The sequence below is a fragment of the Pteropus vampyrus genome, unplaced genomic scaffold (assembly GCF_000151845.1).
Source record: "Pteropus vampyrus isolate Shadow unplaced genomic scaffold, Pvam_2.0 Scaffold47, whole genome shotgun sequence".
NCBI lineage: Eukaryota > Metazoa > Chordata > Mammalia > Chiroptera > Pteropodidae > Pteropus > Pteropus vampyrus.
The window spans coordinates 5,855,289-5,869,001 of NW_011888828.1; the positions used below are offsets into that span (position 1 = coordinate 5,855,289).

The window sequence follows — 13,713 nt, forward strand, 5'->3', positions numbered from 1 at the left end:
CCAAAAGCAAGACCCAGAGCCAGAATTTTCACAAATTGGTTAAGAGTTCCCTAATTGGGATTTAATCTAATGATAGTTGTGCTACTAAACATCATTTTAAAGCTTGTAGTCTAATTATTTCTTTTTCGAAAAATGAATAGTAGCCATCGTTCCATGAAGCTGTCTGAATAGTTTAGTGCACACTAATGAGGTTTAATGACAGTTTGATAGGACCATAAAAGAAGGCACAACTTTACCATTAGCGACCAAAAACAAAAAGCCCCACAAACTTCCTATATCCATAAATAATTAGCTTTCATTATATTGGTAAAGAAAATCTCTGACCAGGTTTCAAGCTTTTCAGTGGGAACCAATACAAGCTAGAATTGCTCTAGCAGATGGCACATGCAACAAGAACCCAACGATTGCTCTTGCAAAGCTCTGTTCCAATGGACTACACCTCTGTCTCTCACTCCTCTGATTCTCTCAAAATTTATGAGTTCATTAATTCAGCCAATAAATATTAACTAAACACTTAATATGTACCAGGTATTATTGTAAGTGTATAAAAAGGTCTCTGCTGTCAAGGATCTAGCAAGGAGAAATAAATAACAACTAAGAAAATAAATAAGTAAATTATGTAGTATGTTAGACAGGGACAATGCTATAGGATACAAGCTCTCAAACAGGTTTCCAGCCCCTACATTATGACCTGCTTTCCACAAAGGGCTGTAATGTTCACTTTACACCCAGCACCTACTACACTGTTGGCATATTATATAATTAAAATTAAAAAAAAAAACTTTTAATTAACAAATGAGTAACCAGGCATTTTAACAATTTTCAAATTCCCTATCTTAGAGGAAAAATTATTAGCAAGGTGCTGAAGTATAATTGACAGAATGGGTAAAAAGAATAAGTTTAACAGTTCTTTAAGAATAAGTTTAACGTATTTTGAAAAATCACGTATTCCCCTTAATCACAGAGAAACAAACAAGTAATAAGATATGTCACCTAAGAGATTATTCGTTTTAAATAATCTGGTATTCATTTAAATAAGCTGGTATTCATTTGCACCTGGATTAAACATTTCTTCCTTAAACCAGAGATCACAGAAGAGCAGGGAGACTTCAGATTTATGAAACTCCATCAAAAGGTAGAAGATTGATGCAAATTTCTCAAAACCAAACTCATCATCACGATGAAATAATTAAAAAAAAAGAAAAATCTAAGAAAATAATTATGCATCACAAGGTGAGAAGCCAAATGCAGTGATTCCTTTAAGCAACAAAAACAGACTTACCTTTTCATGGTTTTCAATTAAGATTTCCACAACAATGTTCTGAAACTTCAAATCCATAATGGCAGCAACAGTTTCTTCCTGTGGCCTCATCAAAGTTGGTCCAAACACCACTCCTAAATTGGCCACGGTCATTAGGTTCTGCTTGGAGTGGTTTGAAACACTAATGTTGATGAGGGGGAAATAAAGGTCTCCGGTTAAAAGATGCGCAAAACCGTGGACTGTATAGTATTCTACAACGCTACGTACTTCTCTAAAAAGCAGAACCCAACTGCCCTCAGTGTCTGCCTCGGAAATAACTGGATGACAGGGCCACACATGAGGAGGCGCCTGCCGACCTTTCTGCTTCCCTCTCTTTTGATGTTCGCCTCTAGCCACACAGCTTTCTTAATAATTCCATGTATGTGCTGAGCTTGTATCTTTCAAAGGCTTTCATGTACTGCTCTCCTCTACTTAGAACATCCCCTGTCCCCAGATCATTATACTCTTGCTTCCAAGGACTACTAGCCTTGGAAGAGATAACTGTACACACGCACAGAGTTTGGTCAGAGCAGCCACACTCACCCCTTGGGCTCAGTGAACTACCTGGACACCAGTTCTCGGCAGCCCTGCCACTTAATTCAGGCCTCAGCTCAAAGGTCTCATCCTCAAAGAGATTAACCCTCTTTGCAGCCCCATACCCGACATTAGTCTCTATCCCCTCACTCCGTCTTTTTACCATTTAGCACCTGAAATTATTGTATACATCTGTAATCTGTTTATCTTTCCTCCCTTAGATAGAAGAAACTTCATAAAAGTAAGGACTTTGTCTATCTTGTTCAATTATGTATCTACCAGCACCTACAAAGACATTCAATAAATATTTGTCGACCAAATGAATGAATGGCTATACTAGTAGTAGGAACCTTGACAAGTCATATCCTCTGGCCATTTTTTAATGTAAAATAAAGGTTCTAAAAAATAGTGTTCCTCAGCTTCCTCTCATCTCTGAAATTCCATAATTATAGTGATCAAGGAGTCACTTAATAGCCCTAAAGAGCTAATTCCTCCACTGAATTATTAGATTTTGCTTGCTTTTTAAAGAGGGAATAAAAATAGAATGGATCCTATGAAATAACTGCCTATTAGTTGATTAAACAAGCTTAAAGGACATGTTCAAACTTAGAGCTAGGTAGGTGTGAAACCAAGTTAAATTTGCTAACAGACTTATAATCACATTCCTGAATCTATGTACAGGGAAGTGTATATCATCCTCTTTTACTTCAAGGCAAACTTCAAGTTGCTGGCTGTGATGTTAAGCAAATAATTACATGACTTCATGAAAGCATCATATTTCATTAGTCTTGTCCAAAACATACACAATGAGTCAGATGTCCAGCCTGCCCTTCCAGGTGTGGTCCCTGGTATTGTGTGTATAGCCCCAACTTCAACCATTACAAATCCAAGAACATGGCACAACACCCACAGCAAAACCCAGAGCAAAACACAGACAGTTAGGAAGGAAAAGAAGCTTACTTCGTTAAGTGTTTAACCAAAATATCCAGCATTTCTTTATTTTTTTCTGGCAGTTTGTGTACCAAGAAATGGATAGCACTAACACGGGATTCTGGGCTTCCACTTTCTTTAAAAAAAGAAAACAAAAAATTGTTAGTGGAGTACTCAGAATCAAATATATTTCTACAAATCAACAATTACAATAGCTCATCTGTTCAACATCTTCGAACAGAATTTAAACATAATTTGCCACCTTTTGAAGGAACAGAAAATCCCTCTCCTCTATTCGCAATCTTCTGTGCCTCCCTCCTGAAGTGATTTCGGTGAGGCTGTGATCTGTGCCTGCCCCTCGGTGGACACTGAAGAACAGTCACCACCTCTCCTTCTGGCATGCTGTACTTCAAGTGCGCTCACTTCTCTGAAGGGGTCTCGGCCTGGGTGACTGCCCCACAAGGGAATACAAATAAAGCGTTCCCTCTTACCTGCTGAATTGTATCTCCCAAAACATATGTCGTTCTAACCCCCAGTATCTCAGAATGTGATTGTTTAAAACACACCCAGGGTTTGTTTTAATCAGGTATGGTAAGACAAACAGACATGGAAACGACTGTCATGAATAAAGAAATTTATCCCCACAGATTCTAGAGAAAGGAGGCATGTTGTGCCACACAGAGCTGCACGGGGAAGCACCAGGCCCGGTCAAGAGGCAGAGGGAACAAGGAGAGAATGAAGGCAAAAAGCACTACAGTGAAGGAACTTACAAGGCAAAGTAAGTAGGCTTAGGGTTGGTTGCTTTGATTCTCCCAGGGGGCTCTGGGACACAGGGGCTGTCCTGAGCTGTCCTGTGCCTGACCCTGAGGTCATTAGGGTAGGAGAATATTGGTCTGGAATATAAGACCCCAAAAGAGCGGGATGGGGGAGAGAAAGTGAACTCTGGATTAGTCAGCTGGCATATGGAAAGCAGCCTCAGGCTTCCTATCTCAAGGAATTGGTTAGCCCTAGGAGGGGCAGGCTCGCAGCATCGTATAGCCCCAGATGTCAAAACATCAGAATAAAAAGACACGCTTAACACAGTGGTCTTATTTGGAAATAAAGTCCTTGCAAACATCATTAGTTAAGATGAGATCATGCTGGAGAGACATATTAGAATGTCCGCGGCAGCAGAACTCTTGATAATAGTCCGAAACTGAAACAACTCAAGTATCCATCAACAGTAGAACAGATAGACTGTGCTGTATTCATACAATGGAATACTGTACTACAGTAAGAGTGAATGCATTACTGATTCGCTCAACACAGATGGATCTCACAAGATGAGCAAAAGAAACCAGATGCAAAGGAGTATATTCTGCATGATTCCATTTATATAAGATTCAAATGCAGAAACCTTAACTTATGGTGTCAGAAGTCAGGCAAGTGCTCACATGTCATGGGGTGGACAGTGATCCCTGTGGGTGTAAGGAAGGGCGTCTGGGTTCTGATAATGTTCTATTTCTTGATCTGGGGGCTGATTACATGGCTATCTTCACTTTGTGAAAATTCATTAAGCTGTACACTTATTATTTGTGCACATTTCTGTTAAGTGTTAACATAAAGTTCACTGAAATTAAAATTACCCATGTAAGTCTCACTCTAAGATAAACTAGTAAACTTTAGGTTTAAACCTTTCAGAGTTTTCTTTCTTTCTTTCTTTTTTTTTTTTTTGGTAATGAAATATTCAGCTTATTTCATTTAATGTATCATGGACCTCTTTCCCGTGTCATTACATGGGGCTCCATACCATTAATTTTATGAAGATTTATGTTGCTTCCAATGTTTGTAAAGTTAAGTTTGTTCCAGTTTACCCTTCCAATAGTAGTGTGTGAGAATGAGGAATGAGGTTTTACAAGACAGAACGCAGTTGTGGTTAAAGAGGAAAAAAACCAAAAAGGCTAGGAAAAGGCACATGATAAAGCAGAACGCAAGTAATCAAATTATATTATATAATAAAACTCTTACAGAATACATTGGACGTTGAAAAGTACAACTTCTAGGGGAAAGAAAAGAGTACAACTATCTAAAGAGTTAGGAAATTAATTATAATCAAGTTGTTAATTTGGAGTTAAAATCCAAGATAATGCCTTACTATATCTAAGAGAAAAATAAAAGCAATAAAAATATGACATTTTCGATTCAGTTTTAATTTTATAAATAAAATCGAAACAGGAACAATGAAAAACAGTAAAAAATTCCAAAGAAATAAAAGGATAACTTCCTATAAGAATTTTGTGCATTCAAAAATTTAAAAATTTTGAAGACTTCGCACTAAAAAGCTACTTCTAATTCATGTATGTCTTGTCATTAATAATCACCTTTCTCCAAAAAAAACCTACTCTTAATGTTTTTGGAATTACAGAAACACGAGAAAAAAAGTTTCCTACCCTTTAAGGATAAGGGTCTTCATTTCTAAAAAAAGAATAGAATCAGTTCTGAAAAATAAGCCAAACTTCCCATATTTTGACATTAATCAGAGCTTTCTATTAATGGGCATTTGTGTGGCTACAACATAATAATAATTTTAAAGTACTCAAAAAAAGTTTCCTAAGACAAATTATCTTCAGTTGCTTATGCAACATGCACTTCATTATATTTTAATTGACATAAACTAACGAAGAATGAAAGGCATAGCTTTTTGAAATCTAGGATATTGAATTAACCATAAAACCAAATTCCTGACATATGCCAAGGAATTAGGAGTTTACTGTAATAGCAAAAGCATTTTTAATTGTGAAACATAAATTAGCATCCCCAACACTTAATATCTATCTGCTTATGATGTGGTCATAATTAGGAGACTGAAAAGATATGACCATAGCTTACTGGAGCCCATCGAAGCTACACTGGCAGATAAATGTTATTTCAATATTTAAATGCTCTAAGTCAATAATACTATAACTTTAGGAAGCATTAGCAGTAACCATTAGCACTTCCCAAGGGACAAAAGACTGCAGTCAACAGACATCAAGTTTTCCACTTCTGTGGAAGATCCTATCTACCTGGAAATGAATGCACCAGACTAAGATAGCTTGATATCATTAAGCATTCGAGTCTTTTACTTTCCAGAGTTCCGAGTTCTTTCCCACCAACACCATATGATTCTGTCTTGCTTCCCATTCACGTTTAACAACAAGGACAGAACATTCTGATTAGGCAAAGACCAGTGCCCCAGATTCTCTTAACAGTTACATTTCTCATCGTAAATGACTAAAGAACTTGGTGATTATGATTTTGCTTCCCAGGTGACTTGACTATAGGAAGAAAACATATTCAACATAGAAAGACAAGTATTCTGGTTTAGCAGACTGAAATTCTCCATGTGATGCCATAGTGGGCATCCAAGCTTCAGCTATCACTCTTAAACTAAGTTTAATGCAAGTCCCATCCTGAAGCATGGGTCCAAGCCTTAGCAATATGACATCTCAAGGACTCAGAGTCTGAAAGGCTGAGATGCAGACCATGGACTACAAGTACAGTCTCAGAGGCAATAAACGCCATGCAGTAACACATACTGGTGGATGCGTACCAACCTTCCCTAGGTGGACACAGTCTTTTGCATTCCTGTATAAACTGTTTTTTCATCCTATGACTTTCTAACTAAAAGTCCATTATATTCTCTCAAAAGATTGATGATGTGAAATAATAATAAATATATATTTTTTGGTCTCTGCCCCCAATTCCTGACAAAGCTCCTAAAACACTTGTAAATAGGAATGTTCAAATAATCTTTTGTTCTAATATTTAGTCTTTGACCCTAGTTCCTGACGTGGAGCTCCTAGGACCTCCATAATTCACTGAGTAACAGGAATGTCTGACGCCAAGCTCCTAAGTCCCTTGGAATTTCCTGGATAAAAACATCTTTTGTTCTAATGAGGTGACTTTGGGTGGGCCCCTAGATGGGGGCTGGTCACCATAAAGATATAGCTATGATTAGTAGCTTGGAACTTTCAGCTCTACCCGCCCCCACCTCCATCCCCCATTCTCCAGAGAGACAAGAGAGGTTGGAAATGGAGTTAATAACCCATATTGCCTACATGAATCTCCATAAAAATCCCAAAATACAGGGTTTGGAGAGCTTCCAGGTGCATGAACATATCTACATGCCAGAAAGGTGGTGCACCCCAGCTCCACAGAGACAGAAGCACCTGGGCTCAAGACACCTCAGGATCTCACTCTATGTACGCATCATCTGGCTGTTCATCAGTATCCTGCATTGTATACTTTATCATATAATAAGCTGATAAACCTAAGTTTGTGTTTCCCTGAGTTCTATGAGCCTTTCAAGCAAAATTATCAGATCCAAGGTGGGGGTTATTAAAATCCTGATTTCTAGGGGGTCAGTCAGAATTACTGGAGACAGACTGAGTGAGCCTTGTGACTAGTTTCTGAAGTGGGGGCAGTCTTGTGGGACTGAGTCTTTAACTTGTGGGATCTGATGCTAACTCTAGGTAGACAAAATCAGAACTGAACTGAATTGTAGGACACTCAGCTGATGTTGCAGAACAAGCTGACGTGGGGAAAAATCCCACACATTGGGTGACCAGAGTGTCAGAAGTGAAGTATTGTGTGTGTGAGTGGAGGAAAAACACAGGAGTGGTTTTCCTAGACAGATGGTCTCTAGTTCTTTTTAGCAATTTTAGTTAATTCTCTCAGCTGAGAAAGTTTAGTTAATGCTCTTAATTTTCTCTGAAAAAAATTTAATTTCTCAATGCATTCAACATTGAACGATAAGTCGTTATTTCTTAAGAATGAAGAATAAAAGGCTTTTGCCTTCTGTTATGACAACAAAGAAATAAAATTCATTTTTGTATCATGCACTCCAGAAATTAACTCAGGTTCCCGATAGAACTCTATAGGAAAGAAAACCGATGAGAGAAAATGAAAGGGCCCAGGAGAATCCTTCAGAATTCTCAGCAGGGAGGACAGAAGAGACAATCTCAACACCACAGAAACAGATGGAAACTGCCGCACATGACTGAAAAGAATCAAAAATTAGTTTCCATGCTGGGGTGAGAGGCGGTAACAAAGACTGGTGAGGCTCGATAATTTTAGCAGTCAGCTCAGCTAACAGATACTTCGGCAAAATAAGGTAATCTCTGCCATTGTTAGTGGAAAATGATAGCTTAACTGCGATCCCAATTTTCCAACAATATTCAAAAAGGGAGACTGATTTTGGCCACCTGATTCCTGTAACTGTTTCATTTCATACTTAAAAGCACATATGCAAAAGATTGGAGGATCTGCTCCCACATTCTTTCCTGAGAGGAAAAGTGAGTACAGAGAACGGTACTCGCAGGAGATTCAAATAAAAAAGTTCTGCAGTAGAAATGTCGGTCCTTACAATACACCGATTTTATACATGTGCTTTTTCTCATTAAAAAAGGTAACTACAGGTTCCGTTCCAACCACAACTCCACTTAGTGCAAATACATGCCAATAATTACAGTAGCTACAGTATTTCTTTGGAACAGGCTGGTTATTCAAATTGTGAAGATTTTTAAAGCACACCCCTCTCCAAAGTCGAGAAGTAAAATACAAGGTCCTGGTCTGGTAGATGAGGATACCTTTTGCATTTACACAATCTCTTCTACTTCTACCACACTGTTCAAAAACAGCCTCGTTTCCTACCACCACAGACTTCACTAGCACTTGTAAGTTCCTACTTCTCAGGAAGCCTTCATCTGGTAAAATATGTTGTTAGAATTTTAAACACACTGGACTCAGTTATAAGGCATGATAATAATAATAATTCTCACTTGTGGCAATTTAAAACCTTATTCCATAATCACTTTATCTTTCCCCAATTCTCAAAGGATTCTAGATTAAAATTGGCACTCTTCTACTTTTTCCAGTCTCCAAGGCGAACATGAAACAATTGTCCTCAAAGTAGAGTTTAATTTCTCTTTCCCTGGTTTGCCAAAAATGCCACAGGGAAGAAATCAAAACAACTAAGCATTTGCTTGAGTTTCTGCCAAGAAAACTTTCCCCTACTTCCTTGATCACACAAATTCTCTTCAAAAAAAAAAAAAAAATCCTTTTCCATGTGAAAACAAAAGTGAATAGAACCATATTTTTTCTCTTTCCCAAAAGCCTATTTTATGTGTATAGTCTTTTTTCCGCAGCATACGAGGAAGCTTTACACTGGCCTCAGCAAAGACCTCACAAGAAGGTAGCATTTAAAGCAACATCGGACCCAAAGGGATTGTTCTAAGTTTTCTGACAGATTGAACTATGGAATACATCCAAGAGAAAAAAATAAAATAAAAGGAAATGAAAATACAATTACAGCTATTGTTGGTGCACCTGTGAAAACCAAACTGCGGGTTTTAACCAGTGGAACCAGGGTTTTGAGTTTTAAATAAAGATCCCTCTAATCTGGCAAGTTACTTAACATCTCTCAACCTTCATTTCCTTAACTATTAAATACCTAACAACGGTGTATTTCAGAAGACTCCGGTGATTAAATACCATAGGCTGAATATAAAATACTGAGATGTATGATAATGGAGAGAAAATAAGAAAGCTTCAAATGGGTATGACTCAACAAAAATTTAATTAGAGCCAACTATGGGCCTTTTTCATTTAAGATTTTATCACATATAAATCATTCCCTATCAAATACTGTGTGAGCTTCTGGCATTATCTCAAAATATTTCTTTTGCCTATAATTTCCATCTAAATATCTTTCTATGTGAAGCCATTTCCAACCTGCTAATTTCTCCAAATCTGCGAATCTCCCCAACCTTCTCCAAGGTAAATACTTCTGTGTTCCCATAGCATTTTGCTCATGACATTATCATATATGTTATGATATAGCAAGAGGTGTGTACACCCCAATAATTGCTAGAGAGCTGACTCCTGGGAGCAGAAATCCTTTCATGGCTCTACATATCCAGTATCTAATAAATGTTTGTGAATGAATGAAAATATGTATTAATTTTTTCACCTTCTAAAAGGGAAAAGAAACCCAAGATCTTCTAAAGTAGTTTATCTTCTTAGCACAACTTACAATAACATGAAGTTAAATTTTCATGTGGAAATTGTAGTTTAAACACACTGTTAAAAACGAAACTGTGTTCATTCACCTCTACATAATACTTACTGGCCGGAATAATGAAATCTCCATGTAACTCATAGGTCATAAGGGGCTCCGGAAGACTCCTGCATGAAAAAACAGCTGAGAATTACCAAACATATCCAAACAAGTCACCACTCTTTGTGTTCATTTTTTAATAAAAAGATATTAAATATGTTGTGCATTTCTTAGTTAATGTGTAAAACTTCCCTAGGGAATACTTTTACATATCAAAAAAAAAATACACAAATCAAATGGATCATGTCATTCACTGCTATCTGCAACAGGCACTCTCTAAGCTTAAGAAGACACAAATCCCTATTGGATCTAAGCATGGAGTATTTCATATTTAATCTTGGAAAGTACATTTACAAACATGTTATTATATATAAAACTTCCTTCCACACATTAACTTATTTAAAACCAAACATTCTATCCAACCAAATGTAAGCATATAATTTTGCAAATTATTGCTAAAATATTGACGATGCCACAAAAAATATGTAGAGAAGATTAAATAAACTTAAAGAAATCAAATCCTCTCCTCTTACATATCTCTATTATATAAATATGATATCCATTTTGGTTTATGCATATGAAACAATCAAAGATAGATATAAAATGAAACTGATGACACCTTGAAAACTATATATCGGTATTACTTAATAAACCAAGATAAACCGTGTTTGGGGCCATGACAGAATTCTCAATAAATTTAAAAGAGTTCAATTTATCATTTTAATTTTCTACCAAGCACATTATATAAATAGTAGTATTATTTATCCTGTAATCAACAGAATGCTACAGTTCAGTCAACCTCTAGACACTTCTTAAATTTTAAAAGACCATATCTCTGAACTCTATAAAAACTTAACACTCAGACAAGTATCAATCTGCATGATCTTTCTGGAGGGCAATCTGGCAAGGGATTAAGAACCTTTAAATGGTTTAAATAGTGTAACCCAGAAGTTCCTTTTCAAATGGTTAAAAAAAACTTCGAAGATACACACGAAAATTTAAAACATATTCGAAAGCCAAGAAAAATGCCAAGGATTAAGGAGGTCATTTCATATTGATAAAGAGGTCAATTCATCAACAAGACACGACAATTCTAAACGTTAACGGATCTAATAAAGGAGCTTCAAAATACATGAAGCAAAAATTGATGAGGTTACAAGGAGAAATAGATAAGTCCACAACTACGGCTGGAAATTTAAATACCTCTGTCTGAATAAATGATAGAACAAGCAGATAGAATACAATCAGTTAGAATATAGAAATTTGAACAAAGCTATCAACTAACTTCACCTAGTTGTTACGTCCTTTCCCTAAATGACAACCCAATGCATTGTTTTTCACTGCACATGGAACATTAACCAAGATAAACCGTGTTTGGGGTCATGAAATAATTCTTAATAAATTTAAAAGAGTTCAATTTATACATGGTATTTCTGATTATAATAAAAATTGGATTAGAAATCAATAACAGAAATATATCTGGGAAACCGCAAAGAAAAAAATTAGGAAGTATTCTGAAGTAAACGCAGTATATCACATATTGGAATTTGAGGGATGTTAATAAAGCAGTATTTGGGGATAAATTTATACTGCTAAACATTTATATTAGAAAAGAAGAAAGGTCTTTAATCAATGACTTCACTTTCCATCTTAAGGAGCCAGGAAAAAAAAAAAAAGAGTAAATTAAACCCAAAATAAGCAGAACAGAAAAAAAAAAAAAAAAAATCACAGCAGAAATCAGTGAAATAGAAAACAGAAAAAGAGAAAATAATAAACCCAAAAGCAATTAACAAATAAAATTGATAAATCTAGCCAGAATGATTAGGAAATAAAAGAGAAAAACACAAATTATCAATGTCAGGAATGGTAAAGGTGACCGCGGACTCACTGTAGCATCTAAAGGTATTAAAGAGAAAATAAGGAACTATTATGAACAATTTTATGTCCACAAATTCAACAATTTAGATGAAATGGGAAAGTGTCTTGAAAGACAAACTACCGAACGGTCTCTTCAGAAGAATGAGGTAACCTGGGTAAGACCCCCATCGTTTACAGAAATTGAATTTGTAGCTAACGATCTTGCCTGTAAGAAAACTGTAGGCCCAGATGACTTCACTGGTGAATTCTAACAAAAAAGAAAGAATACAATTCCACACAAATTCTTCTAGGATGTATAACAGGGAATGCTTTCTAACTCATTCTTTGATATCAGCATTACCCTAGTTCCAAAATTAAAGACATAAGAAAACTACATACCGATATTACTCATAAATATAGATGCAACAATTCTAAATAAAATGATAGCAACTGAAATTTACAAAGATAAAGGATAATACATCATGAACAACTTGGGTTTATCAGAAATGCAACACTACCTTAATACTAACACAAAACCAATGCAATTAACCATACCAGCAAACAAAAGAAAAACTATGATCATCTCAATAAGTAATTTAGGGGAGAAAGAACAGCTTTTCCCACAAATAACACTGGAACAAACCAGACATCCCTATTCAAAAGTAACCATAGGGATCCAGACCCTACATCTTACACAAAACTCAAAATAGATCACAGAGCTAAGGATAAAACCTAAAAACTATAAAACTTCTAGAAAAGAATATAAAAGAAAACATTTGTGACTTTAAATTAGGCAAAGATTTATTGATACATCACTAAAAGTACAGTCCATAAAAAAGAACAACTCATAAAATTGGACTTTATCAAAATTAAAAGCTACTACTTGACACTATTAAGAGATGAAAAGACAAGCCACAGACTGAAGAAAACATTTGCAAAAAGCACATATTTGAGAAAGGACTTGTATCTAAAATAGATAATTAACCCAATACAAAAAGAGGACAAATAGCCCAGTTTTTTTAATTGCGTGAAAGACATGGACAGACACTTCACCTAAGAAAATAAACAGCACGAGAGCACATAAAAAATGTCTAACATTATTAATCATTACGGAAGTGCAAATTAAAAGCACAATGAGATGCCAGCACACACCTGTTAGAACTGCTAACATTAAGAAGATTGACCATATCAAGGACTGGCAAGGATGCAGAGGAAATGAAACTCTTGTACACTCGTGGTGGGAATGTAAATGAATACAACTACTTTTGTAAAAAGTTTCAGTTTATCAAAAAGTTAAACATACACCTACAGTACAACCCAGGCATTACACTCCTAGGATTTACTCAAGAGAAATAAAAGACCGTGCTCGAAGATTTGTACAGAGAGGTTTTTGGTAGCTTCATTTTTAATAGCCAAAAGCTACAAACAACCCAAATATCCATCAACAGGTGAATGGAGTAAAAGAGCTGTGGTTTATCCATACGATGGAACAATAGTTAACAACAAGAAGGAATGAACTATGCAGCAATATACCACGACACAGGTGAATCTCTAAGCTGAGTAAAAGAAGCCAGATTTAAAGGAAAACAAACACATACTGTATTATTCCATTTCTATGAAATGATAGTAAATTCAAATCAACGTATAATGACAGAAAGCAGACCAGCAGCTGCCTAGGGATGAGGGATTGAGGGAAGGGAGAGAGACGGATTTCAAAGGGACATGAGGCAACTTGCAGGATGATGAGAGGGTCACTATCTTAATCATGGAGGTGGCTTCGCAGATACCTATATGTCAAACTTATCGGATGGACACTATAAATGTGTGGTTTATTATATGCCAATTACATTGTGATCAAATTGTTTGTTTAAAAACAAAATAGATGCAAAAATATATATTCTCAGATTATGTTCCCTACATAAAATTTATGATGGTGCAGTGCAGACACACACAC

The 13,713-nt window shown here is 36.1% G+C and overlaps 1 protein-coding gene across 1 annotated transcript in view; it reads right to left on the reverse strand.

Moving 5' to 3' along the window:
- ARHGAP10 (Rho GTPase activating protein 10) overlaps positions 1 to 13,713 on the reverse strand; it is a 270,546-nt gene that overhangs the window by 76,896 nt on the left and 179,937 nt on the right. Inside the window, exons 16-18 of the mRNA XM_011359402.2 lie at positions 9,912 to 9,970; positions 2,795 to 2,900; positions 1,283 to 1,442 (exon numbers count right to left, since the gene is read on the reverse strand). Coding sequence (XP_011357704.1) covers positions 1,283 to 1,442; positions 2,795 to 2,900; positions 9,912 to 9,970 — 325 coding nt within the window. The remainder of the gene's footprint in view (positions 1 to 1,282; positions 1,443 to 2,794; positions 2,901 to 9,911; positions 9,971 to 13,713) is intronic.